This window comes from Taeniopygia guttata, chromosome 4 (assembly GCF_048771995.1).
Source record: "Taeniopygia guttata chromosome 4, bTaeGut7.mat, whole genome shotgun sequence".
Lineage (NCBI taxonomy): Eukaryota > Metazoa > Chordata > Aves > Passeriformes > Estrildidae > Taeniopygia > Taeniopygia guttata.
The window spans coordinates 23,168,436-23,195,571 of NC_133028.1; the positions used below are offsets into that span (position 1 = coordinate 23,168,436).

Here is a 27,136-nt window from a genome sequence, read left to right on the forward strand (position 1 = left end):
GCCTGTTCTGGAGCTCGTGATCAGAGCAAGACCCTCGATCCAAGTTAGTGCCAGCAATATCTAGAGGAAATACATTGCTTTTATCACACTTTGGAATGAAATGCAGAGCTTGATTAGACTCAGGATAAATGGTATCTAGCAAATGAGTTTGTTATATATGTCACCAAGGTTTTCCAGTATCCAAGCAGCCGAAGTCTTAATCCCTATGGGTGACACTATTATAATTTGAATTAAATAGGAATGAAAATGCTTCCTTTCCAAACTAAGGCATATGCAAATCTAGCTTGAAAGGCAGGGCACTTTTGCTGAGTAAATGGAAAAGTCTTGGATTCCCGAGAAAAGGCCTTAAAGGGCTAGTTTGCATCTCTGAGCATCAACATTTTCCTCTTGTCTCCAAGAGAAACACACATTTTTTTCCATCAAAAGTGGAAGGGCTGTGGGGAAGAACTAATCACAATTTCATTGCAAATTAAAGATAGGAGCTGTTTCTTGGTTATTTGTACCATTTTCTGTCATACTGCAATTACAGTGCTTGAAAGAAGCTTGCCTCTTGGGGGAAGTTAGATTGTATTAAAAGTAAGAGAATTACATATAAAAAGCCCTTCAAGTTACCTGTTATTGACCTCTTTCTTTACAATATTAAATATTTTCAACTTGGTCTAAGTTTCAGTTAATCATGCTGTGTGACTCTCTCCACCATATTGTCTCCAGACAAACACTTTTGTTGCAGGTAGTTAATTCAACCATTTTTTTTGGGTCATATTCTAATACAAAGAAGCAATTGCTCCAATGGCCAATTTTTAGGTGATTCAGCAAATGAATATCTTCCACAAAGTAGAAAACATGTACCTAAAATTTAAACTGAAATTCCTTGTTTACAGAAACGTTCTTAGCTAGTTGTAAATAGTTTCTCTCCCATATTTTCTCTTTATATACTTGGATGTTGACCTGGTTCCTAGTTTGAGAGTTCTTTACTCATGTATTATGAGAAAGAAGTTTCATTACTGTGAAAATTTTTCATATTTAATGTTACTGAAATTTCTGTAATTTCTGATATACATGTGCGCACACACACACACACACACAAAATGAATATTTTGTTCTTACAGGCACGTTACAGACCAGGTCAGTGTGGGAGTGTGTTGGTTTTAGCTTGGGTGCAGTTAATTTTCCTCACAAGGACTGGTGTGGACCTGTGTTCTGGATTTGTGCTGAGCACAGGGTTGATGACATGGAAATGGTTTTGTTACTGCTGAGCAGGGCTTACACAGAGCCAAGACCTTTCCTGGTTTTCACACTGCCACACTGGTGAGGGGCCTGGGGGCGTGTGGGAGGCTGGGAGGAGACACAGCCAGGACAGGTGACCCAAACTGACCAAAGGCATAACCCAGACCATGTGAGATCATGCTCACTGTATAAAGTGGGGGGAAGGAGGACTTTTGCAGTAATGGCACTGGTCTTCCCAGGGAACCACAGTCTTTATCTTAACCCGGGAGTTCCCTAGCTTTACTCTTCCAGTTCCTTCCCTGATCCTGTTGTTGGGGGACTGAGCAAGCGGCTGTGTGGGGCTTGGCAACCAGCTGGTGTTAAACACACGTCAGACGCACATTACAGAGCCCAGAACTGAGTTCCCCCTCTTTGGGTCAGTAGAGAAGAAAGCCTCTGAAGAGCAAATGCTCCAGGACCTCTTTACACAAGTGAAGTTCTTAATTTTGTGAATAAATAGTCTGGTTAGCATTTATCATACGTGGCTTCAGTCCTTCTGCTAGATTCTGTTCTTTTTCTCATGGAGTAAATTCTGAGAATCTCTGTATTGTGGCTTAGATTCATTGTTGTTTTCTGTGAAATTTTCAGAAAGATACTAAAAAAGCGTCTGCTAAAGACATTTTGGCTTCTGCTGCAGCACAAGCTCTACTAGATGGCATTGTTGAAGAAAAACCAAAAGAAGAGATGAAAAAACAGAAAGTAAAACAACGTAAACGTAAGGTTACTGCTAGTGATAGTAAGCCAAAAGCTGCAAAACTCCATACTGGAGCTAATGTTAAGGCTGAAGTTCCTGTGTCTAAAGCAGCCAGTAAGATACAAGAAAAGCATGTGTGCCCAGTGTGCTCAAAAAAACCAACCAGGAAGATACAAGAAAAACATGTGTGCCCCACAAAAGCAGCCAGTGACACACCACAAAAGACTGTGCACAGGAAGAAAGCAGCCAGTAACATACAACAAAAGAAAGTGCACCAGGCAAAAGCAGCCAGTAACACATCCACCTCTAAAGCAGTCAGGAACACACAGCAAAAGAATGTGCCCTGAACAGACAGCCGTGTTGAGCTGAAGAAATCCTGTGAACCCTGATGGACACACAGCCCCACTAAAAGTGCAGAAGGCTACATCTCATCTGTCAACTCTGGGCAAGGTGTATGAGAGACAGACATCTGCTGAAAAGGTGCGTGCAGAACAGAACAGAACAGGGTTGTACTGAAGTCCCTAACAATAACTTTGCCTTCACTGATAACGCCATATGAAAGGTCGTAATGAAACAAACCCAGGGTATCAACTTAACATTGCTTTCTTGGCCAGAGCACAGAGTCCAACTGGTTGGATATTTCCACCACCCTGGTCAAAAATGGTCAAGCCAACTTGGCTGTATGAATCTTCAGACTCTGGTCTCCCTTTGTAAAGAAGGTAAAGATTCCTGTATATTAATCAATAAGTTTTAAATTACAGTATATCCTTATGCAAGGATAATCTGACCTTGGGAAAGATATATTATGTGCTACATGTATAGAAACATCCAGTAACTTTCCATCCAGTAATCACACTTTAAGTGAATGGAGCTGCCTAAGGCTGGTAGATTGCTGGGGGAAGTAAGGTCAAAAAACCATAGCCTCTTGCTGTACACTTTGAAGTAACAAGTTAAATCATACACCTGACTCCTCACTGTATCTAAACTTGTACAGGTAATCAGTTTCAAATTGATATTTTTAAAGTGAGACTGAATTTTTTTAAGTGGCTTTACATTACAAGTGCTAGATACCATTTTTGTGAGTTTCCACTTAAGACTGATGCATGGAAAATAAGCCTTGTATTTCTAAAACTAGTTGTGAACTTTTGTACAGGAAACTGGCCAAGGACATTAAAGCCCATGCATAGGCTTTCTAGTATGTGTTGTCTTGGTTTCTTCTTAAGTGTTGAAATAACTAACAGTGAAAAATAGATCAAATATTCTCATGTTAAAAACACCGAATTGTCATCATAATGTCACATCAGATTATGTCATGGTTCATAACTGCTTTTTATCTATTTCTTAACATAAACAGTTCTTAGTTGAAAAGAGCTGCTACTGTCAAAGTAACATTTTTATAAATGTTACCGCTAGTCAGCTGAATAATGGCTGGACAAAGAGTAGCTGTATTTGTCAACAGCTGTGGGCTTCTAAGCTGCTTCCTTTTGCTAGCAAAGATAAAATAACTTTAAAATATCTACCACTGTCTTGTAATCTGAGTAGAGGATAAAAGGAGGCAGAGAGATACTTTTAACAATAAATCTGATTTGTATCTAGAACTTGTGAAAATGAAAGAGACAGCACAATACAGAAAGACGAAGGTATCTGTGGCCTAGAAATTTTCTGCTAGGCAACCATTTCAGATACTTGAGAAGAGTGTTGCCAGGAGCATCACCACTATAGTGTGGAACTTAACCCATTTGACATACAGGTCTGGATTTAGAGAAAATGTTACAACATCTCTATTTTGTATTCACCCACCCCAGTCAGTGTCACTGGATCAGCAGTACCTTTTTAAGAAAGGATGTGAATTATATTACCCCAGCAGTGTAGACGGCTGGCTCTTGTTCATCTGATAAATATCCTTGCTTCACTGAATCAGTGAAAATTTTCTTCAGCATTTTAATCTGAGCCAGCTGTCCTACACTATACATCCCTCACCTTCCGCATATTCCTGTGATCAATCCATGCTCCTTACCTGTTCCAGTAACACAGTGAACTCTACTCTTATTTCTGAACAAACTTGTAAGGATAGATTTAGACCTGTACACATGCCATGTGTAGAATCAGAAAAAAAAAAGACTTTATTTCAAAACCATCTAGGAGGAGGAGAGATTCTGCATATTGGATGGAAGGAATGGACACTATAGAGATATTTTTTTTCCAAATATGGTTGTTAAATGCTTAAAATAAATGAGATTCTGCAGTTAAAGAATGATTTTTAGAAAAAAAAATCAAGATCTGTATCATTCATTATTAAAGTTAAAATTACTTGTAAAACAACATACATGTGTCTAATAACAGAATTTCTGGGCTACTTACGTAATATGTGCCATGATGTCCCACACTTGGCCTCATTTTGCTTTCAGGAATTTGCATTTTTGACATAGTACGGAGGTTAAACCAGTTAGAATCTTGATGTCTTACCAAGAATATCAGAGAGTGAATATTTCAACTGCAGGGCAGCAGCTTAGTTTGTAAGTGTGGAGCATCACATGGTGGCAACATCTTGGACTGACTTCAGATGGCTTGCAGGTAGATGCCTGTAACAGTCAATGACTTTTTACAGTAAAACCATATCTTATGTAACTGTTTTTCTGTTATCCAGTTGTTTATTTGTAATTTTCAACTAGAAACTGTTGATTCAGCTTTTCAGATACAAAACCCCTCATAGTACTGCTATTGCCTCTAAACCACCAGTGTGTTTTTCCCTTCCCTCAACCACTAATTTGAACAAAATAATTTTGCAGTTTCATGGAGCAGTAACAGTTGAGACAATCACTTTATGCAGCTAAATTTATTCTCAGAACAGATTACATAAGTGGTCAACAGCAGGGAAAATTGTCCTTTTTCTTGTCAGTCATGTACTTTTATGTAAGACTGGGCTCTGCTAATAAACAGTGGTGTGTTTCCTTCTGTCTTACTGCTGTTAAATTGAACCTGCATTGGCTGTTGGGACAGCACATGGTGTGGCAATGTGTTAATTAACGTGCCCATGAAAGAAGTAATGCATTCGGGGGTAATGCTGAAATGCTGAGCCCATACTGGCTCTTGAAATGAGAATGTTCTCTTTTCCATCAGTGATGTACTAACACTTCTAGATTCCATGATAAATGATCTATGAAATGCTTGATAAAATTAAGAAATGTAGAACCCTTTGTGACAGCACTGGTGTGAGCTATTAGGTACTCCACAATTTTTGTTCCTCTGCCACTGAAGGGTGTAATATTTCTGTAAGTACAGGTGACTCTACACAGGAAGTATATAACTAGACCTCATTTTACTGTGAATGGATTCTATGCTGTTCTTATGCTATTTTTGTTATTCCCAGTTAACCAGCCTGTAGGTGGCCTCCATATGCTTGCATCTCCCACACCTCCTTGCTCCCCTGTAAATGAAACAGTAAGTGGCTTAAATAAAGCCTACAGCCAGCACTACAGATTTCAAAAGAAAGGCTTTTATCTATTAGTCATTGACTGTGAATATAAATCTCCTTGCTTCTGCAAGGGAACCTGTTAATGCCATGACTGACTTGTGATACCTCTTACTACTTGCATTGAAAAAAATTAAGAAGTTAGCTTTGCTTTACATGATTCTTCTACAGACTTCAATAAAAATGTGACTACAAATAATTACAAAGCCTGCCTTTTTTTTAGGCAACCTATAGAATACAGAGTGGAGAATGTTACAAGAGCACATCCAGTAAAGACAATACATCAACATAATAAAGCAGGATATTTCAGTAAAAATAGAATAAATAAAATAAAAATATTTTAAGCTGTATTTAACAGTTTAAGTTAGAATGCGGCATCAGACATACAAGGCATAGTGAACATGGCTGCTGGCCTACAGAATGACTAGGTATTATAAAAAATGCATAGATAACTGAAGGGTTGCTATAACATCAACTAGAACAGTTGCAGTTGCTCAAGCACACACACACACCCATACTCCATACATACTTTTTTGGCCATGGTAAAAAGAGTGTCTGAATATATTGTGAAACAACAGATAATAGGCTATGTAATATTAGGCTCTGATTCGGCAAACACCTGGTGTATATTAAATCTTTTGGAGAATAAGGAGCTCTACTGAAGCAGAAAGGCCACATATAGTCAAATCATCAAGCACACTACTTAAATATTTGCAAAATCAACAGCATTTTGTTAACAGACATAAACCTCTTAAAACATACACTGGTGAGTGATGTACAGCTTTTCTGTGTTCTCCTCTGCCCTGCCTGCAGTTGCACACGTTGCTAATGAAGGCTAACCAGATGTTCCTAGCCTTGACAACACGGGTGTAGAACCTTTACACTACTGTTTGCTAAGTGTGGTTTAGTTAAAGAGAGTCTGGATCTCCCTTTTAACACTAGTTAATCAGCACTGTGCAGATGCAATGACAAAATTTAATTGTACTGTTTAAAATTAATTCACTGCTGTACAACAGTTGCCAATTCGAAATTGTGACAGGAATGTCAGCAGGAACTTTAAAGACACAGTCAAAGTATTTAATTTAAAATAAATTAAAATGTGAATCACTAGCACAATGACAAACAAGGAAACTTTTATCTCCTAACTTCACAATCCTACCTAAGGGTACCTGTTAGCCACCACAGTTTGAGAGCAGTCATCCCTGGGAATATTCAACACCAGGTTGGATGGGCAACTTCATCTCGTGAAAAGTGCCCCCGATAGGGGATTGGAATGAGACGACCTTTGAGGTCTCTTCCAAACCAAACAGTTCTGTGATTCTCTGATAGGAAGTGAGTTTTACACTGCTCCTAACAGAGGTGACTTGGATCAGTACTGGAAACTATAGAAGCTATATGCAAGCTGCCATCCCCATGCTGTGTGATCTGGCTCTGTGGTCAGTTCAGCCACAGGTACTGCTAAAGGGGGTGGGTTTGTTTGCACCCCTCCCCTCCAGCTCTCCCTGTGTACTCAGCATAAGCAGCTTTTCCATCTGTACAGGCAATAGAGGTGGTGCAAAGGAGGTGGCAAGAGTGAGCCTTGAGGGGGGGAACAGTTGCTTCAGTGCCTGAGGTGTAGAATCGTGGTCATGAAGAGATCTGAGATCTGTAGCTCTTCAGAGGATATTGTAGAAAGCTAAATTTAATTACAATAGTTGCATAGCCAGCCTTCACCTGACATTTGCTCATACATCACACTGAGTTTAGTAATGATTTTCCTGCATTTTTCACTGCAGAAATTTCTTGAATCATCATTATTTTCCTGTTGTGTTCCTAAGTTACTTCGCCAGGTGTGGTCACTAATTTCTTCGAACCAGGAAATAAAAAAGAAAATAGTTTGTTTGTAACAGTCTCTTGCATATTAAAAAAAAAAAGAGTTATTGTAACAAGAACTTTGCTAGGGCTCCTTTATCATTGGAGTATCACAAGATTTGCAGACTTGGGAGACAGAGTTTGGAACCTAGCTATAAATGGAGGTAAAACATTTTTAATACTAGTTAAACACACTTAATGTTCCATTTCCAAAATCTGTACTAATCTGCAGGTTTAGACAGAAGATGACAAAGGGAGAGACTGAAGATGCATGACTGCATTTCAAAATCAGCCTGAGGTACAATTTCAAGGGCAATGCTCGGCTGATTTGTGAGGGTCTGCAGGTGTGTAAAGCAAATCAATTAGATGAAGTCTTTGGAGCAAAAGCAGTGAAATCCAATTGTACTACCTGAAACACTATCCTGTTAAAAAAGAACTCTCTTCTTATTTTGTTACAAGGGCATTAAAAGTAAAATAAATTTCATAAAGTTTTATAAATAACAAGAAATATAATTGTTCTTCTTCTGGCATGCTAAGTATTCAGCAACAAAACTCTGAGGGAAGGGAGAATTATGCAACCAGACACTGAACTGAACATTTAATCAAACACTTGTATAGAAAAGGTATGGAATAGTTTAGTCTCTATAACAGTTGTAAGAGAATAAAATCACTAACTACTTCTTCTTATTCTTGATTGATTTGAGACCTCCATTAAACAAACTATTTTTTATGAATTAATGATAGATTTAGGAGAATAAATTTAACAGCCAGCAGTTGAATTTGTATGTTTAAAGCTGAAAAGCTTCAGTGGATCACCCTGCAACTCAATTACTGAAAACACTTCTGGATTTTTCATCATTGGTTTGGTTTTAAAAAAAAATTCTTCTGTAAGACCATAATGTGTAACCAGAAGATGACATAATGACACTATGATTCAAAAACATGTCAGAGAGGTGTTAAAGTAGTAGCTAGACCAATGCTGACAAACAATTTTAAAAGTAACAGGTGCAGTTCTGTAAAAAATAAAACTTGGTATTTAATCTACAGTAATTAAATGGTAGCTAATACTTGATACCTATTCCAGTGTTGAAAACAGAGCAAAGTGCTGTAGGATTCATGATTGGTTTATGACAAATCCAGCTCAAGAAGGTGAAACTTTTAACTTGGGCATCATTCACTCCAAGGACTTTAGCATGAGTTCACTGGGAGGGACGTGGCCATATTCTCTTTTTTGTGTGAATTTAGGTAATGTTCGTGTATTTACAATCAAACAGACCTTCCATTGCCCATGATGTAACTCACTGACAGCAAAAAAATTATTCATGCTTCTTTTCATATCACACGATGGTGGCAAGAACGAGAGAACATGCTTGTCTAACATTGTTTCGATAGGGGTAAATTCTCGGAAGAGAAAGCATCAGCAACTGAAATGGAAGGTCAGACATTGTCCGTTCATTTTCCTTAGTGTAGCTACTGCTGTCTTCAGTCACATGGTAGGAGAATCTTCTCTCTTAAGCAGCTATGGCATGTCGGTGACCGGGCGCTTCTGTTTCAAAGTGTCAATGAGAGACAAGACTCCTCTTTTTACGTTAGTTGTGACTCTTCTGGTCACCGAGTCTGCAGGCGGCGGGGGCGGCCGAACTTTCTGTGAAGGAGGTCTGGCTACTAAGCACTTCTGATACCGTAACTGCAACAAAGCAAAGCCATTCTGTAATCATTACTGGATCAAATCACTTAACAGACCTTTTTAAATACACTTCTAGTATTTACTCAATAAATATAAATCTGTCAAAAATAAATATAGTCAAGCATCTGCTTTGGCTGTGTCAAAAAGCTCAGCTGAAGTTAATGGGAAATTGGTCTGTCAGTGTTACAGAAAATGTCCATTGGCACACAACAGATATGGGTATAAATCATATAAATACCCATTTGAAAACTGAAAAGTAAGTTTTCTGGGTTCAACTACTCTTGAATAAGGATTATTTTCTGGATTTCGTAACACGACTCCAACCAAAATGTTTTCCTGGCATTAGACAATTTGTGTAGTGAAAGAAAAGATTTCTAATTAACATGCATATTGCAGAGGTTAGGAGAGAAAATAATTAAAGGGGCATTTTTCACTAAGCTGATGCTTCAAACATTAGAATGTTTGCATTTTAATTTATTAAATATATCATAATACTCCTATTTCTATCTTTATTTTCTCTGTCTTGAAATTAATATAATTACAAATTTGAAAAAATGCTAATTTATGGAGGTAGTGAAAATCTGAAGTGCTATTAGATGCCTTTGAAGAAGGTCACTTACCATACAAGCAGCCTGAACAGCTTCTGATACATTGCCTGCATTTGGTTCACACCAAAAAACATGGCACTCAAAATGCTGGTTTCCTGTGTCCATAATGAAGGCGAACGTGTGGATGTCTTTGCCTACTCCCATGAAGGACAGAAACCGCACACGACACTCCACCATGACTTCCTCTTCATTCTGGTCATGAACCAAAGGATTGACATTACTACTGGATACTCTGTGGAACTTTCAGTTTTGTTGAATAGGAGGATATCCTGATACAGAATTGTAATTCCTTCTTATCCATCTGTGTAAAGCGTGCTCAGGCCTGGGCGGGATCTCCCCGTCCCGGCTGTCACCGAGGCTTTGAGCATTGCCACAAAATTTTAAAATGTTGTACCTTTTAGAAACTGCTTGTTTTGCGAAGAAACAAAACAACATAGGTATAATGACTCCAAAACATGCTCCTCTATTACTGGTATGTTAAAGAGATGTTGATTTCGTACCTCATCAAAAGACATATATAAAATACAGCATCAGTAAGTCTCACTCCATGGAAAATGCTCTACATTTTCTTCTGTAACACAAATTTTTATATTACTCTTGGCTTCCATACCAAGAGTAAGGCAAATGCAGTTTGGAATTTAGGATTGCTACTACTTCAGGGTCAACCTTCAAAATTTTAGGCTCAAAATTCCTAGAAAGGAATACACTGAATTTAATTATCTAATTAATATTTATAATAATTTATTTCTGAGAACATGTTTGGAATGATAAAGAAAACTGAAAGTAGTATGAGCAGTAAGAGCCTCTGCAGATTCTGGAAAGAAATAAAATGCAAAGTAAGCAAATAAATTTTAGTTTAAATTAACCCAACTAGCATTTCTGTGTTCCTGGATTTCAACACTCATTTTAATTGTGTTTTAAACAACACAGTCTGCCTTACTCTTTCATTGATGACTGTGACAGTAGCATCAGCAACGTTCATGGTAACTGGCAACCAGTCATCTTTGCTAGAGGAAGCCATTAGACTTTCAATGGCACTGTTCAGAGTATCCATTCCTAAAAGAGAATAAAATTAACAACTTAAAAATAATACATATAAAACATAACAGATTTTTTAATCTCCACTCAGTAGTACAGAAAACAGAGTTTTTGTATTCCTTATTAAAATTAATATGATCATGGAAGAAGGTATTGTGAAGTTGTATTTCTCCATCTGGAAGACCAAAACAGGTGCCTCTGGCTTACAAAAAAAACCAGTATAGCATCTTGTTTAGCTTTTGTACTGTTTCAGTTCTTTAGGGCCCTACTCATTAGTAGCACAGTAGCACAGCTCATATTCAGAGAAAGCTGTAGAAAGAAACTCCGCCTTCTTGGCAGCTCCCAGAATACCCTGTTTGCAAAACAGATGTTCATGTGATGCCCTGAATATTAGATGTCTTTATGCCTGATTCATGTGACTGAAACAGAAGTGTTGCTCCCCTCCAAAAGTCATGCACTGGCAGCTGACAAGCCATTAGAGTTTAAGCAAGGCAATTTGGAATTCACTTAAGTGTTACATACCCACAGGTTTAGCTACAGGTAGCATGCCCAGGTACTGGACGTGAAACTTCTGTACCAGTTCTGTCTTTGGTGTTGGAAAATCTACTGCATGGGAACAAAAGTCAATTTCTATTAATCAGCATTCACAGAAGGAAAAAGCATTCTTATTTCATTAATAACATAAAACTGATTACCCATTAATTGTACTCTGAAGGTATTACATCGATTTAAAGAAATTTTTATTTCTTCTAACAAGAACAAGCCTCAGTAATTTCTAAAGGAATTTTTGGTCTATGCTAAGAATAAAATCATATTGTAATGTTGGCATATTAAAACGGAGAAAATAAACATGAATGGGTCTCTGAGATGTATAAACCTAAGTTTCACTGCAACAACTATGTAAAATCTGTAATCTGCTTTAATACCATCCTTGCTAATATGTTAAACACAATCTCCAAGTTATCAATACTACTACCTGAACAGTACACATTACACACACCATTGCACAAGCTGATGTATGGATTAGGAGTAAGATACTCGGTACAAACTGGTGGATCTAGAAGCATATAATTTGCTCTAAAAGTAATGCAAAGTATATTTTTTCTCCTGGAATAGTTTCAAAACAGCAACTACTAAGATACGACCAATAACAGCACACAAAAGCAACTTCCTTCTACCATGCAGTGAAGTATGCAAAAGCTGGATGACAACCCACGTGGTACCCTTGTGCCTCAGAAGTTGCTAAAATAGATGCTGAAACCTAGGAGTACTCCTATGGCACTTCTGAATCCAAGTGAGTAACTGGAGTATATTCTGCTTTTAAGGAAGATTTGGCCAACTGGTGCAGTCTTAAGTCAGGAAGTATTTTGATTTGAAAAATACAATATCCTGAGTAACCACAAATAAGTATAACTGTGTTTGAAACACTTGCATTTCAAAATAAAAGAGGAAATGCACAAGTTGATATTACTGAGCAGGACTCCATAACTGTCAGCATAACCAAGAAAAATACATAAAGTAATAGAGGAACAGATTACAATCAGATACATTAGAAATAGATTAATGATATAATAGATTATATTACAGATACATCAGGAATACACCCCTGACTTCTCCACCCAGCATGCTCCATTTTTGTCAAAATCTGCATCAGAAACAAAACTTATCTAAAACAGGAGCATCCTGAAGATACTAGCTGTAACACACAGTACCTTGCAGAGGAACATCAAGGGTGACATTCGTCCTGTCTTGCAATGAGCTGCAAGCCATAGCTTTAGCATTTTTCCGTTCAGCCATAATCTGAAGACAGTAATAATACAGCATTTAAAAAATATGTAGTACAGCAGCAACTACAACCCTATTTCTGAAATCTGAAATAAGTCAGAGGGCACATGACTCAGCAGGTTATTCTATTTAAATAACAACTTTAAAAGTTAATAATTTTAACAGTTAGCAACTATCTTCCTCTATGTCCTGCAGGACAATACAACTGAATAACACAATTCAAACAAGGTCTGATGTATTTATGGAGTTTAACATCATTAATTGAACCTCTGTGTTCTTTTTCAATTTTGAACCTGCAGCTTCTTTATTTTTCAGGAAAGCCTTTGGCCTCTATACACACTTGTCAAATCAAAAGCACATATCATCCTCCTCAAATCTAAATGTCCACTCTCCCATAATTCCTATCCATTTTCATCCGTTCCCTTACAAATTCTCTACACTGTTTCTCATTGCCACTAACACTGCATACAACTGCTGATTATATGTATAAGACTCAAGGATCTCTGAACAGACAAATGCAGCTGATTTTAAATCCACTTGCCTTTGAGCAGATTTCGTGTAAACTTGTAGCAATGGCTTTTGCAGGTGTGTCACATCGAAACACATGACATTTCAGAATTCTTGTGTCTTTGTCTCTTGCCACATAAGCAAAGTCTCTGTGTAAACAAGATAAATGCACACGTTAGAAACATGCAAAACAAATTTGATGACATTAGAATCAGTAGTATTTCCAAAATTGCAAGTCTGACTTCAGCTTATGTCTCAGCTCTCAAGGTATAAAATACATGCCTTCAACAAAGCAGGTCTACAAATGTAGTAAACTGCTTACCCATGAAACATATATCTATATTATTCAAAAAATTAATCTATATTATACAAAAGCTCATTATGGTTTCCTAACCATGCAACTTACTCAAGTTACAACCGGCGATTCCAAATGCAATTTTAAATAGCAAAATTTACTCAAATATGTTACTGAAGATGAAGTAGAGAGAGAATTACATATTAAGACAGAAACCTTATGCAGTTCTTAACTGCTAAAAAAATCCAAGAAATAACATACAACATTGTAGTCAGAGAAAAATCGTATTTCAAAGGACTGTATAAAGTGTTTAAAATATGCAGATAGTAATTAGAGATCTGGTTGCATAAGGGAGATGTGAACCTGCTGAGCTTTGCTCACACTAATTGCCCTAAATTTCTGACCTTATTTTTTCAAAAGTTAAATAAAGCTGCCCTACAAAAGGGAATTTTGCACAGTACTGGCTAGTCAGCGCAGCACAGTATTGCTTTCTAGCATGGATGCAGGAAGTGCCATGACTAGGTTTATTTGTTCTCAGCCTGCTTAAGTGTTGGAGCTCTTCTGAAACAGTCAAAGTAATACATATTGAGCCAGGAAGAAGTCTGGCTTTGCCCAGCTGCCATCCTTGATATACCAGACTCTGTTTGCTGGTCTTGCACCTCTGCTTTTTCATGTCCTCCAAGCAACCACTGCTCATTCCTACTTTGTGATCCTCTTGCTACCTTCAGATTTCTCCGGGACTTTGCTCCAGCCTCTTATGCCTAAAGTCTCTTTTCGGTGCCTTTCTGCTTTACACATAAATAATTACCAGCACAGCTCTCAGTGGTGAAGAGATAGGAGGGATATTCCTAAGCCACAGATCTTGTATAAACTCAAGTATTTCTGTATATAAAAGTCTGTAAATATTCTGAGCAGGGTTTAATGTAGCATGGATAGCCAATTTTAAAATTCATTTTCAATGTTCCATGAATTGAAGAATTTTACACCGAAGCTATCCAGGGAGAATCAGAGACTGTGACAAATGGATTGCTGGCCATCCTGCTCTGTACAAGATACAGACACTGTCCTGCAGTTAAGAACTGTGCCTGTATCTAATTGAGCTGCACATTTTGCTCTTCATGAGCCCTTGCAATATAAGGGCTGCTCAGTAACAGGTACCGGTGGTTGCTCCATCTAAGTGATTTGCAGCCTGAAGCCTGATGAATGATATTTAAAAAAAACTCCAAGCCACACAAAACTATCAGAGCATGAGATCTGAAAGCAATTCCACATGACTGAAGCATGCAGAAACACAGTGAAGCTGGAGGCCCCTCTCCATCTTGCTGCATCCCAGCCCATGGGCTGCATTGACTGTCACTGGCTGCAGCACAGCCCTGCCAGCATGTGAGACACATGCATCCTTTGGGACAGTGTTTTACCCAGCTGATGGTGACCTGCAGGAAAAATCACAAAGCAATAATCCAGGAAGGTGCTCTCTATTACAGATGATGCCCCAAGGCTTCCTCCACAAGTCCCTTGGCCACAAGAGCTTTTTGGCATGTTGTTCGTTTTTCTGTACTGCAAGATGCTGAGTTTCAGCTGGGATCTTGCTCCTGGAAAAAGACTGATGCTTTTGGCTCATCTGGACATGTGCCAAGCCTTGCTTTAGAATGGTTTCCTCCTTGCTTAATGCATCAAAAGCAGACTGAAGACTCCTAGCTGGACTCCAAGAGAAGAGGGTATGGATCACTGTAGCCTATGAGAAATTAGCAGCTAAGGGGAAAAAACATGAAACAAGGTGCCATATAAAAAACCTCATGGGATTGGTGGTGGGTGCTGGGAAAGAGCTGCCAGGACCACCTGGCCCACGCCTCAGTGCTGCATGCAAGGCTTGTGTCCTGCCCCTCCAGCACGTGGTCCTGCAGCTTCTGTAAATATTTCTGCTTGTAAATGGTATGCAATCATAAACAAGGCTGTGTAACGCAATTACAGAAGAAAATGACACACCAGCCAGTACATCAGTTTTGAGTACTGCGAGCTAATAAAACCCTGCTGGTGGTGTTGCAGACTCACACACCAGTGTTTCAGTTTAAGTACCTGAACAGCTTGAACAAAGTAAATCAGCTAATCACATTCATGGATTGTGAATATTATAAAGCTTTAGATGATCAGGGCCTGCATCTACTGAGACAAAGTATGAAATGTGAATTCTTCTAAACCTGTGGTAACATATCATACTCAACCCTGCCAGCACCATCTGTTTTCAAATCATCAATCAAAATTAGCACACAAACCAGCCTTCCCCCTTCTGGCAGCACACAGACAGTACCCCTGGTGCCATTAATTCATGGAAGTCACCTAGATGCTTGCAGGAGTGGCCCTGCGTGGCAGCCCAGCAGCCAAGACCTGGTACCAGCTGGTGGCAGCTGGCTCCTCCACTGCCAGCAGGAGCCTTGCTTCAGGAATTTCTAGGCACCCAGAGAACAGAGCTCCATGGTTTGTCTTGGAGAAGAAAGGTATGGCTTTCTTAGGATTTCAGAGCATCTGCTTCCTGCAGCAACAATAAAACTTAGGAAAAGCTTTGTGTTTCCCCTACATAGGACCACAATGGAACAGCTTCTTTTTTGTCCAAAGCCTTGAATCCCAAGTAAGTTAGAAGACCAGTCTCTGATTCTTCCTCCACTTCAGATCTTTTCTGGGTTGCTTCATCTATAAAGCTTCATTTGACTGCCGCTCACTTGAAGCTGATTAACATTTAAGTGAGATTTATGTGCAACAGGCCCCTGGGATAATGAAGAAGTGCTGAGCAACGTGTTTGCAATAGAAATCTACAGAAAAGGGCAAATGTCTCCTCTTACCCTATCTTTACATTCTGCTAGGAAAAACAAGTGAAAAAAGAAATTTAAAAGCTATTTCAAAGCCCACAGCTGCATGGAGAGCTAGTACAGGGTTAACATCACATCTCATCCAGCTGGATGAGTCTCTGTCTCCATAGGGTGTGTGTGCACATGAAATTGGTGGGATCTGAATGACAGCTCCTAGTAAAATTTAATTCCATGTCAGTGGGGAGAGCAGCAAGGTGTTTAGTGGGAGAATGGTGTTGCAAACAAAGCTGTATAGTCTTGAAATTTGAAGTGCAACACTTCATACAGGATTATAGAGAAGTACTGCATAGAAGGTAATTTTAATTTTTTAAAAATCATTTGCACACTACATCATCCACTAATAACTTTCCAGTTCTAGGAACTGGAATATGAATCAGTAATCAGGATAAAAGCTAGAAAAACAAAACAAAACAAAAAAACAGATAAGAATTTCTTTGTGTAAGAGTGGGTAAGACTGGTTCTGCTGAACAGTTAAAATTTATAGTAATTTATTTTGAAAGAATACAGAACTAGAGAAAGACATTTTAAAAAGCAATTTTGAGAGTTGAAAGGACAATGTAAGGTGCTAAGTAGAAGGGAATTTAATTTCTATTTGCTCTTTTACTCTTTTTAATTGGCAAATGTCTACAGTCATTGACTAAACCTTAGATAATCATACCTATTTAACACCTGGCTAAGCATCACTTAGCTGCTCAACCTTGGATGAATATAATCACATTAAAAGCAATTTATGCTAATGCTGTCCTGTTTGAGTAGCAGTTATAACCATTTGCCACTATTAGGCTAAAGTCCTAGGAGCCATCTCAATTAAGTACAGCCTAAAAGAGTAGCACACCCTCCATTACCTTATTACATTAAACTTATTTCTTCAAAAGACTGTAGAAGAATGTAGAATTGCATGAATCCTAACATTCTAGCCTTAAAGTATGAAATAAAATTTTTTACTCTTCTCAATAAAATTAAATTGCTGCTATTTAAAGCATCTACATTAAAATTATACACATGCAGGAAAATGTACATTTCTTTCCAGATTTATGTGTTACAAATTGTAACAAGAATCCTTGAATCACAAAATTATATGCTCTGGGCTTGTCTTAAAATTGATTGAAATTCATCCAGAATAGCCTGCAGAAGATGATTGCTCTGTACTGGTGTATAGACTTCTGTAACTGCAGGGTCAGAGAACGGGTATGCCAGGCTGTGAGGAAACCATCTCCTGAGTCTGTAGCTTTCAGGCTTGACTCTGCTTTCCTGGAAACAGCTCACTAGAGGCTTATGAAAGCAGGAAACACAAAGGGGAGAGCAGCCATCTCTATAGCAGAGCAGGGTCAGAGGCACCTGGCAGGGGGCTGCCATTCACTGTCAACTTGAACGTCCATGGGAGCAGAGGAGGAGAAAAGGGGAGAAGGGAGAGGAGGCACGTGATAAAAGCAGGTAAATATAATGCCACCAAGACCATCCTGGGGAGGGGTTTTTCCATGACACACAAACATTCTAGTATCATGAATGGCAGAGAAGATGAGGTGCAAGAAACCCTGCAGTAATATGTATGTTAGAAATTACAGATCCTCTGGATTAACATTTCAGGCTTTTTATCCAGATTTTATATTCACATAGGAGAAAGGAGAATGGCTTATGGGTGAAATAGTGTTTGTGACTCTGTTCAGTTCACTTGTGTTTTTATTATGGTCACATCAAGGAACTTGCAAAGTTAGGGAGAAAAATCCAAAGGTAAGAAAATGATAACTAAATGAAACAAGTAGCATTTACAAAAGGTGCAAAATCTGTAAAAAAGATTTACTGAGGACCTTTCAACTACCAGATACCAGACAGATACCAAGTGAAACCACTGCTTCCTTTCCACCTGGTCCAAATGAAACTCATAGCCCCTTCTCCAGCTGAATATATACCCAACCCTTTGGAATCAAATCCTGGAGGAGGAGGAAGAAAAATAACTATTCCTAAGAGTCTTCTCCTTCCCATTTCTGTTATACAGTAACCACACGTACCCTTCTCTCCTCAGTGATGAGAGCTAAAAGTGATGTGGGAGAGAAAGAATTTTTCCTCTGTTTCTGACAGTTGTTGGAAACCCTAAACACACATTAAAGCCTTCCATTTTTCTTCACTCCAAGCACTTCACCTCACAGAGCTCCTCCCCCTCTTTAGCTACTCTCCAGCCATAGCACACACGGCTACCATGACATTACCCTGATGATGAATTTTGGGTCCAAGCAGTTAAAATGCTCTTCCCAAGAAGACGGAAGGAGATTTTTCTTATTTCAGTTTTTACACAATTTGCAGCAAAACATCAGTTCTGCATTTTAATAAATTATCCTCAAATGGTCTGGCATTGACAGAGTGTAGCTTGTTTTTCTAATTCAAGCATAAAGTTTGTAGGGCAAATTATCTCCTGCTGAAAGGCTGTTTGCTTTATTCCTTGATAATGTCACTTGCTAACTCTGAAGGAGGAGCTATAGCTACTTTGTGTGATACTCAGAGGCTTTAGTCTGGCAGCTCTAAAACTCACAGCCGCCGGTTTTTCTTTGATGTCTTATCATTGCCACAGTTCTGTGTGCTTCCAAAATTTGTTAAAGCCCTCTCAGAGCTGATATGTCTGGTACGCAGCTCAGCCCTTCAGAGCCCAGCACTTCCAAGCCTGAAAGCATTTGCATGACTTTCACTCCAATTTCCCTCCTGCAGCCTGATGCTTAGGCAGCTGCAAAAGCTGGTCCCCCAAATGGGCTTTCAGGGTCTCAGTGCTGCCTGCCACCTTCTCCTGTGCCCAGGGGACAGGAGCCCTGTCAGCCTCGCCACCACTGCCTCACTAGCTTGAAAGGCGGCTCTGAGATGTTACAAATCATTTCCCTCTCTACTGCCAAGGGTTTTATTCTACTCCTGCAAAGGGCCACAGGTTTGCATCAAATGGAGTCATGTCAAAGTGCAATTCTCCAGATCCATGAGCTCTGTTAGCACAGTGACAACAGTACAGGTTGTACAGGTTAAATGTTTGTTCCATGGCGGTCCTCCTTCCCAGCCTCACCTCACAATCACATGGCCAAAGCACCACCATCATGGCAAGGAGGACAATCTGTCACATGTGCCATGGTCACCACCAAGGGGGTGCCCTGGGAACTGAGCTCCTGTAGGTCTGGCAGCCCAAGGAGACACAGATAACAGTGTGTTACATCTAGCTGGCGACTGGGGGTCACACAGGGCTTACTGCTGCTCACCGACTGCTAGACAGGCGGGGCAGACTGAAAAGTCAATCAGCAGCTTTGACCTCTGCTTGTTTTATAGATGCATTTAACAAAAGACAGAACTTCTGGGACAGATAGTATGAAAAATCACTGGCCACTGACTTGGTCAACACAAATTTTTCAGAGTGTTATGTTGGTATTTTCCTTAACTACTTCACAATATTTTTGAAATGTGCATGGTCAGGGGGCTGCCTTCCTACCCTTGTGCAGCAGTTTTCAAAGAAAAGGCACACAAATTAGGTAGTTTTCCAAGGCCATTATAGTTGCTGCTTCTCCCTGGAAGCATTGTAATGTGGTGGTTTAACTCCTCAGGATGGCCAGCATGATGAATCCTGAATTTCCTTTAAGTAAATGAATCTGTTATTATGCCTGTGAACCTCTGAACAGCCTCTTTGCAGCAGGTCCTGTAAATTAGACTTTGACAAATAATTAGTATTTAGATATTTTTGACAATGCTTCTGTCTTCCAGAACTAATTGGAATATCTAATGGGCTGTTGTTTAAAAGGAATATTTAAAGATTTAATAAAGAAATGCATCAAGTTGAGATGCTCAAAGCTCTGTTACACATTTAACTGAAGACAGAAGACTACACCAGAATGGTTAATCTCTCCAGTGTGACTTGTTTTATAAGCAAGGATTCCTAGTTCTCCTTTGTTCTTTATTATTCAGACAGAGAACACAGCAGTTGTGCACAGACATTACACACGAATCTGCTTGAAGCACACTTTTGCTACTGCTAGGCTGGAAGGATCATCACTCTCCACATGCATGAAACCTACATTAGACTGCAAAACCATAATCAAGACAGTTCAAATATTTCCCTAGGCCAACACTGCCTGAAGAATTGATTAAAAAAAAGTCAGGCCTGGAAACCATTCTCATTACATTCCAACAAAGCAAACACAAAGAATAGTCTGGACCTCTAAACCACATCCCTTTCACCCAGTCCCACTTTCAAGTTTTTGCAATTTAGAAGAGCAAACAACCCCCAAATCTCATCTGAGGGATGCAATTCTATTGCTAAGAGCCTTTGGAGTGGCTGCAGCCCTTGTGCTGCAAAGCACCTGACTACAATGCCTTAGTGTCTGTGCTCCCATGAAACAGGAAGCATTGTAGAGAATTCCAAACGATCCCTTTGTACATCCAAATAAATAAAAAGTACTGGGGACAACTTTTCTTCAAACTTAAAATACAAGCAAGCAACCCAGATGGACTCAAAACAAATACCAAAATATAAAATAAATGTTTACTTTTTCAAATCTTGCTAAACCTAGCTCTGAAATCCCCTGCTCTCAGTACCATGTTTCCTTAATCTTTTAAATAAAACCTGTGATTTTAACACTATTGTTTTGCATTTCAGATTCCAGAAAACATCATCATCTGAATTTAATCCCAAGACCAGAAGCAAATATTGAAATCCTCTGCACTGCATAATTTTAAACTGTTCTGTTATCAGAGCGTTTAGGGCCTGAGAAAAAAACAAAACAAAACAAAACAACCAACAGCCAGTATCAATTGGACAATTCTGTTAACAGCAAATTGAAAAGGTGACAGATATGAATTTACTCACTTAAGTTGAGCTTCTGCTCACTGATACAAGCAAACCAATACAACATTTTTCAGTGCATGCCGGAAGGATAAACACAAAAATGGAGAAATGAAAATAATTTACCTCTCTCTGAATCCAGGGAAGCATGAAGAAACAGAAAGAGCAAGTTAGGAAGCATTCAAGCAGACAGAGCTCCAGCATATGATAAGACAGGGTAGCTGAAAAGCACTGCACATTTAACATACACTGTTTGTTTGTGGCACAGTGTATCTAAGCATACGGCCACTATTTCCTCTCAACACCTTTTTTTTAATTGAATATTGTTGCTCTGAAGTTTGTATTTTTGGAAACATGCAATGAAGCCAACAGGCATCAGCTGAATTCAGTGAGGCAGTGCAGACATATCAATGGTGGGAGGTAATATAGCTTAAAATACCACACACAAGTCTGGGAAGTAGTATGCAGAAAGTATAAATAGACACAGAAACTGCATAAACCTTCCTTCTTCCAAAATAACACTTTCTACAGCAGACACTGACAAAAGAAACAAGAATAATTCTTCAGGTTGTTCAAACCTTACATTGTTTAAACTCAAAGAGAAGAAATATTGTCATCAGTTTTTTAAATGCCTCTTCCAAAAGCTCATGCCTCAAGGTCACTTGGGGTCCTCTGAAAGTTGCACTCTGAAGAAGTGACAGCCTGGGGAACAACCTTCCACGAGCACTGAACTGAAGCCAGGATGTATCAAATCACCACACACCTTCATTTCTAACACACTTCAGCAGCCACTAACCTTTGATGTGACTTGACCAACATCCCTTTCCCACAGGCGAAGGCAGACAGGAGAGGCACAAGTTTCCCTGGCTGTGGCTGCCCTTCTGCCCCCTCCCGCAGACCTGCTCTGCCTGCCTCCTGCCCTGAAGCCTGGAGGAGACTCCCTGCACCTCCACAGCCTGCTGCCTTCCAGGGACGTGTGCTCCTGGAGCTTGTCCTGTGAAGAAAGCTCAGTTCCCTGGGATGTTACCACAGAGGGTTGGCTGGACTGGAGAAGGATGCGGGCTGCTGCCTGATTCTTTGCATCTCTCCTTAAGCACTGGATGTCACTCTGTGCAAGACATAGTGTCTCTACAGGGATAATGGCTATTCTCAGAAGAGAGCTACTTAGTCCTGCTCTCCCACTCCTGCACGCACCTCACAACTTCCCTTTTTTAAAAAGGGCTTAACTCTAGTGAGCATCTGAGCATGGTTCGTACACTGTGTGCAAAAATGTGGGACCCTACATCATTCAAGCTTGTAACTGACTCTTGGGAAAAAAAAAAAAAAAAACGGAGTGGAAAAATCATTATGTAACAAATAATAAGGCTAGGATTAAAGACAGCACACTGAAGGGAAGGGATCCAATTCCCATTATACATATCATGTCAGCAAGCTTGCAGCAATTGATCTGTTGCTTAGAAATGGCTTAGTGAATCTGGAATAAACATAAGTTTTCTAAGGCAGGTTTTAGCTAAACATGTATATGGTTCCCTAATGAATCCATGTAAAATGGATGTGTATGCATGCAACTAGAAATATAATTTTCTCTCATGCTGAGATGAAACTTCTCCTGTCACAATTTGTACCTGCTGCCCCTTGTAATAGTCTCTATGTGGCTCCTTGTGACAAACAGGAATTCACTGCAACAAACTCTCCATGGACATGTCAGAGCTCCATCACAGGATGTTGACAGGATGCTAGACTATTTCACTTAGGCTCCCCTTCCCACAAATGGCTGGATCAAATGTTTTTTTCACATTCCTTCCAATCTGGGCTGTTCTATTATTCTAAGAAAGCAGTCAACTTTGAAAAATTATCTATATTTACAAGTGTAATTGACTTTCCCAGAAATTTTACAACAGAAGCATGAAACTTAGCTTCACTGTAAAGAAGAAACGCATTGTGCTCTGCTTCATTCCTGTCATACACTGAACTGGGAGTCTCAACACTGCAAATATTGGAAGCCTTTCAAACCTAAACACCATGGATACTGTATGTCAGTGCCAATATGAAAATCAGAATTGAAAAAGTAGTATCACTTTCACTTTCTGAGAAAACACAGTGTTTCTAAGTAGTATGAGAAGTAAAACATACATTAGTTTTCTTTGTCCATTAATCACTGACTTTATATGAAGTCGACAAACAGAGATTTCCATCTCCCAGAAAAGACATTATACTGGAGAAATTGTCCTGTAACTTAGACACAACATACTGGGGGGAGGACAGGAAAAGAAGTCTTAGAGACACAAAACATGACCTGCTGGAGCAAACTCTGAAAGGGAGGTCTGTTAATTCCCCAATTGTTATGCAAGATACGGCTGGACAGAACAATAACCACTGCAGCTGCCAGCCCAGAGAAAAGAACACTGAAAGAAATTCAGGAAGGTGAGAGAAAAACAAGCAGTTGAGCTGCTGGACTTCCTCAGGCATCCAGAAATGAGAGGGGCTCTGGCTGCCGTGGGATGCATATGAATCAGGGGAGGCTACCTCCTGTTTCTAATCAGTTAATTACAGCTTTGCAATTAACTCAACAACTTCTCATGGAGTGTCTTGTAATTAATTAATTATTTTTCATACAAAATACTATTTGCCTATATTTTCTTTACATTCTAGTAGCTCAAATATGGTTAAATAATTTACCTTTAAACTTAAATAAACAAAATTTAAAAAAACCGCCCCAAGGCTAAAAAGTAGATAGGGAGAGTTTCAGTTCAAGTGGCAGATTCTGGTGATTGCTCTAAGTGCCAGAAATGCTGCAAGAGCAGATGTACATGTGCTTTGGTGTGGTACCCTACATATCCTTTTCCAAGCTGAGTTTAAACGGGTCAAGCCAGAGCCTGCCAATAACCTGGGAAGACAATCCCCAGAAAATTGTGTCAGGGCTGCTACACAGATTTGAGATTCGTTTCTGAGGGGAAAAGGCCAAGACCAAGAAAAACAGCCTGCAGAGCTGTGAGAAAGGACCTTCCTCCTGGAGCAAACCCTGAGAGGACATCGCCTTCCAGGGAAGTGGTAACAGTCTCTTCCTCCCCATCACTTCTGTCAGGCTCATTTATTCCAGGTTGTTTTCTGATTAGTGCCTTCAGGGACAGAGAAGTGCAGTACTGGAAGGGCACCTGCCTCTCTGATCCCTGCTTTCCTCCAGAGTCCCCAGGCCCAGGGATGCAGTGGAGGCAAGAGACTTGTAGAGCACTGTAAGTAATGGGGCACTGCTTGAGTACAAGACCATTCCTTCTTTCAGTGCCACGTTTTGTACCTCAGTGACTGATGCAAACTGTATCCTGGGGGCTGACACTGATGTGCAATGCCCACCCCACAGGTGAAAGGGTGATGGATATTTCACTGAGAGGTGAATGTTTTGAGATGATGCTCATGAGGCTCTATTTGCACTTCTGCATGCAAGTTTGGGCTCACCAATCCATGGAGAGTGACAAACTGGAGTGAGCTCAGCCATGGGCAACCAAGGCTTACCATGCTTGCTTAGCTTGGAGATAACGTGGGCTTGTTTAGCCTGGGGACGATGTAACGGGAGAGGATCTAATTAATGTCTCCCACTTGCTCATGGGAGGGTTTAAAAAATAGAGCAAACTCAAGTTTCTTTGCCAAGAGAGTAGGTAAACCCAGAGATGTATACTCTAAGAGTCTGTGCACTCTGTTCTTGGAGTAAATATCAACCTGAAGTGGCCCTGAAGTAATCCTGAACCCTGCCCAGGCTTGGGCAGGAGGCTGGTCTAGCTGACCCATTGCAGTCCATTCCTGGGCAACTTTTTTCCCCAGATTCTGTAACAGAAACACCTCAGAGCACAGATCTGAGATGTCTGTACTGATGGACATGGTGATGCTGTGTTTATGCAGATGACCAACCTATGGGACTGTCTCAAGAGGGAAGAACAAAGCTGGCAGGCATGAAACAACATGAGCCTCAGCAGCTCAGGTGCCCCACACATCCAACCCTGTGGCTGGGACAGCATGAGCTGTCCTGGACTCCAAATTCTCCACAGTTGCTACTGTTGTGTCTTCTGCTTCAACAAGGGCCACTGTAAGACTACAATGGGATGGAGAGCAAATCACACCAAGACACCTGACAGGTTTTGGTTTTGTCACCTCCAAAAAGGTATTTAAGGATCAAGGTGATGTTCTCATGCTTGGATGATGTTCTAGTGTGGCAGAGCCTGGGAGAGTGTTAGGGGTTTAATATCCTGTATCTGGCAGAGGTCTACAGCCCAATAATTTTTGTGACTGATGTATTCAGCTAACTTTGTGAAGACATTGTTAACACTTCACACCTCTTCATTCCTGTAGCTTTCCCTGGAGTCTGGCATGCTGCAGCTTCCTTGGTTGTCTTTTTTAAGCAGATCAGGAAAAAAAAAAAGGCTACCATGTGTTAACTGTATCACAAAGAACTACAAAGGTCTGCCCTGCAACTTCCATGGTTCTTCAGCATTTTCACAGACTACACACACCAGCAGCAGCCCTGACCATCTCTCTTCCTAAGAGATAGCAACCAGTTGAAATGTCTTTGCTGTCAATTACTCTAGAGTTTTAATGGAGTAAAACATATTTAACTTGATTAAAAATTACAGTCCATTGCATGAGTCTTTCATCCTTATTTACAGTTACAAGTATTTGCCTGAGCACATCCTCTGAGGCACAGAAGAGGGCCTATTCTGGTTCTTTCATTTGTAATTACAAAGTCTAGTAGAACTTAATGCAACAAAATCCCTAGGTAAAATGCAGTTACACCTCAACAACACAACATGAAAAATAAAGGAAACAGCCTTCATTTCTGTGCATTTGAAACCCTCCTGTTGCTTAGAGAATGATTATGCCTTTCACTTTTGTGTGCTATAAGAGAAATAGTTTTTTTAAATGAAAGGAAATAGCTGTGGTTTATAATTTTTCTAAGGGTTTGGTAGCTTATTAGCAGGTTTTTTTTTTTGTTTATTTTGCTTTGTTTGTTTGTGTGTGGGTTTTTGCTTTTTTAATTTTTTTGCTTGTTTTTTTGTCTGGTTTTTTTTTTTTGTTTTTTTTTTTTTTTTTTTTTAAGTAGTCCTTAAGCCTTTTGTCTCCTAATAAGTACTGAAAGTGCAGACTATTCCAGCAGACTGGTCTTGAGTTTCTGGGTCCCTGCCACCACCAGAACGGAGACTGAGTAGAATTACAACTAATGCTTTCTGCATGAATCCCCTGTTCATTGTGGGCCAGATTGTGTCATCAATTTTTTAAGCAATTCTCCACTGGTAGCAAAGAAGAGTTCTGCTTAAAAATTGATGGCTTGATCTAGTATTCTGTTGCTAATTATACATTATGAAGCCTACTATAACCAAATCAGATTCTATTTTTAAAATAAAAAAAAATAGGCACTCTGACAAATCCATGTTTTGTAAAGACTAAATTTTACTCTTAAAACCAGAAGAGTTTGTTTTTGAATACAGACTTTCTTAATCAGTAAGCCCCGCTTACTGGGGCTTTTGGTATTTTGTCAGGTATCAGTGTGACATCTAGGACCCAAACTATGAAAGTTTCATGGTTTGGTATCTGACATCTCATTGGTATCTGACAGCCAAGCTTGGTTCCTTGTTATTCTTAAGCCCTCTCCATAAATAAGCAACCTCAGGTCATTTTGCCATTCCTTCAGGGTTTCCCTCATCTGCACACACTCAGTGACTGAAAACCTGAGATTAAAGAGTGGATGCACTTAGAGCCCCCTGAAGCACACGGCCACCTCAGGTGCCTCCTCCCTGATGTAAACCAGAGTCATCTTCCATAATACACTGCAGATCATTTCTGAAAGCACGAAAAGAATGTTGAACAGCAGGCCACCTTCCCCCAAATCATTAGAGCACCATTTAATTGGTTGAATATTCCCAAGCAACCAGCAGTGAGACAAAAGGATACCATCTTAAGCTGTGCCAGGGGAGGTTTAGGTTGGACATTTAGGAAGAAGTTCTTCCCAGAAGGGGTGATTGGGCATTGGAATGGGCAGCCCAGGGAGGAGTCATTGTCCCTGAATGTGGGATGTGGCACTCAGTGCCATGGTCTTTTCCAACCTAAGAGATTCTGTGATCTGTGATATAAGAATTTCTGTTTCAAGTTATTAAACAATTACTAAAATAAGCCATAAACATTTTTCCAATTTAGGAAAAGTTTTAAAATGTATAAAGATTTTAATATAACATCAACATCAAAATACTACTGAAAAAAAAAGGGGGGTTACGTTGTTTCA

The 27,136-nt window shown here is 39.6% G+C and overlaps 2 protein-coding genes across 19 annotated transcripts in view; one reads left to right on the forward strand and one right to left on the reverse strand.

Moving 5' to 3' along the window:
• NSUN7 (NOP2/Sun RNA methyltransferase family member 7) overlaps positions 1-25,497 on the forward strand; it is a 41,615-nt gene extending 16,118 nt beyond the window's left edge. Inside the window, exon 12 of one of the 4 annotated variants that reach the window (XM_072928114.1) lies at positions 14,688-15,258. In XM_072928114.1, the coding sequence (XP_072784215.1) occupies positions 14,688-14,774 (87 nt within the window). In that variant the 3' untranslated portion in view covers positions 14,775-15,258. Of the gene's footprint in view, positions 1-1,854; positions 4,920-14,687; positions 15,259-20,685 lie in introns of those variants that run through there. The other 3 variants (XM_041715713.2, XM_072928115.1, XM_041715712.2) reach the window with 3 other exon arrangements.
• The window catches only part of APBB2 (amyloid beta precursor protein binding family B member 2), a 166,876-nt gene continuing 144,521 nt past the window's right edge, over positions 4,782-27,136 (reverse strand). For 12 of the 15 annotated variants that reach the window (XM_072928111.1, XM_072928105.1, XM_072928104.1 and 9 more), the window contains 6 exons: positions 12,943-13,057; positions 12,329-12,416; positions 11,139-11,222; positions 10,519-10,634; positions 9,591-9,770; positions 4,782-8,970 (listed from right to left, as the gene is read on the reverse strand). In XM_072928111.1, coding sequence (XP_072784212.1) covers positions 8,803-8,970; positions 9,591-9,770; positions 10,519-10,634; positions 11,139-11,222; positions 12,329-12,416; positions 12,943-13,057 — 751 coding nt within the window. In that variant the 3' untranslated portion in view covers positions 4,782-8,802. Of the gene's footprint in view, positions 8,971-9,590; positions 9,771-10,518; positions 10,635-11,138; positions 11,223-12,328; positions 12,417-12,942; positions 13,058-20,997; positions 21,136-27,136 lie in introns of those variants that run through there. The other 3 variants (XM_072928107.1, XM_030270980.4, XM_072928113.1) reach the window with 2 other exon arrangements.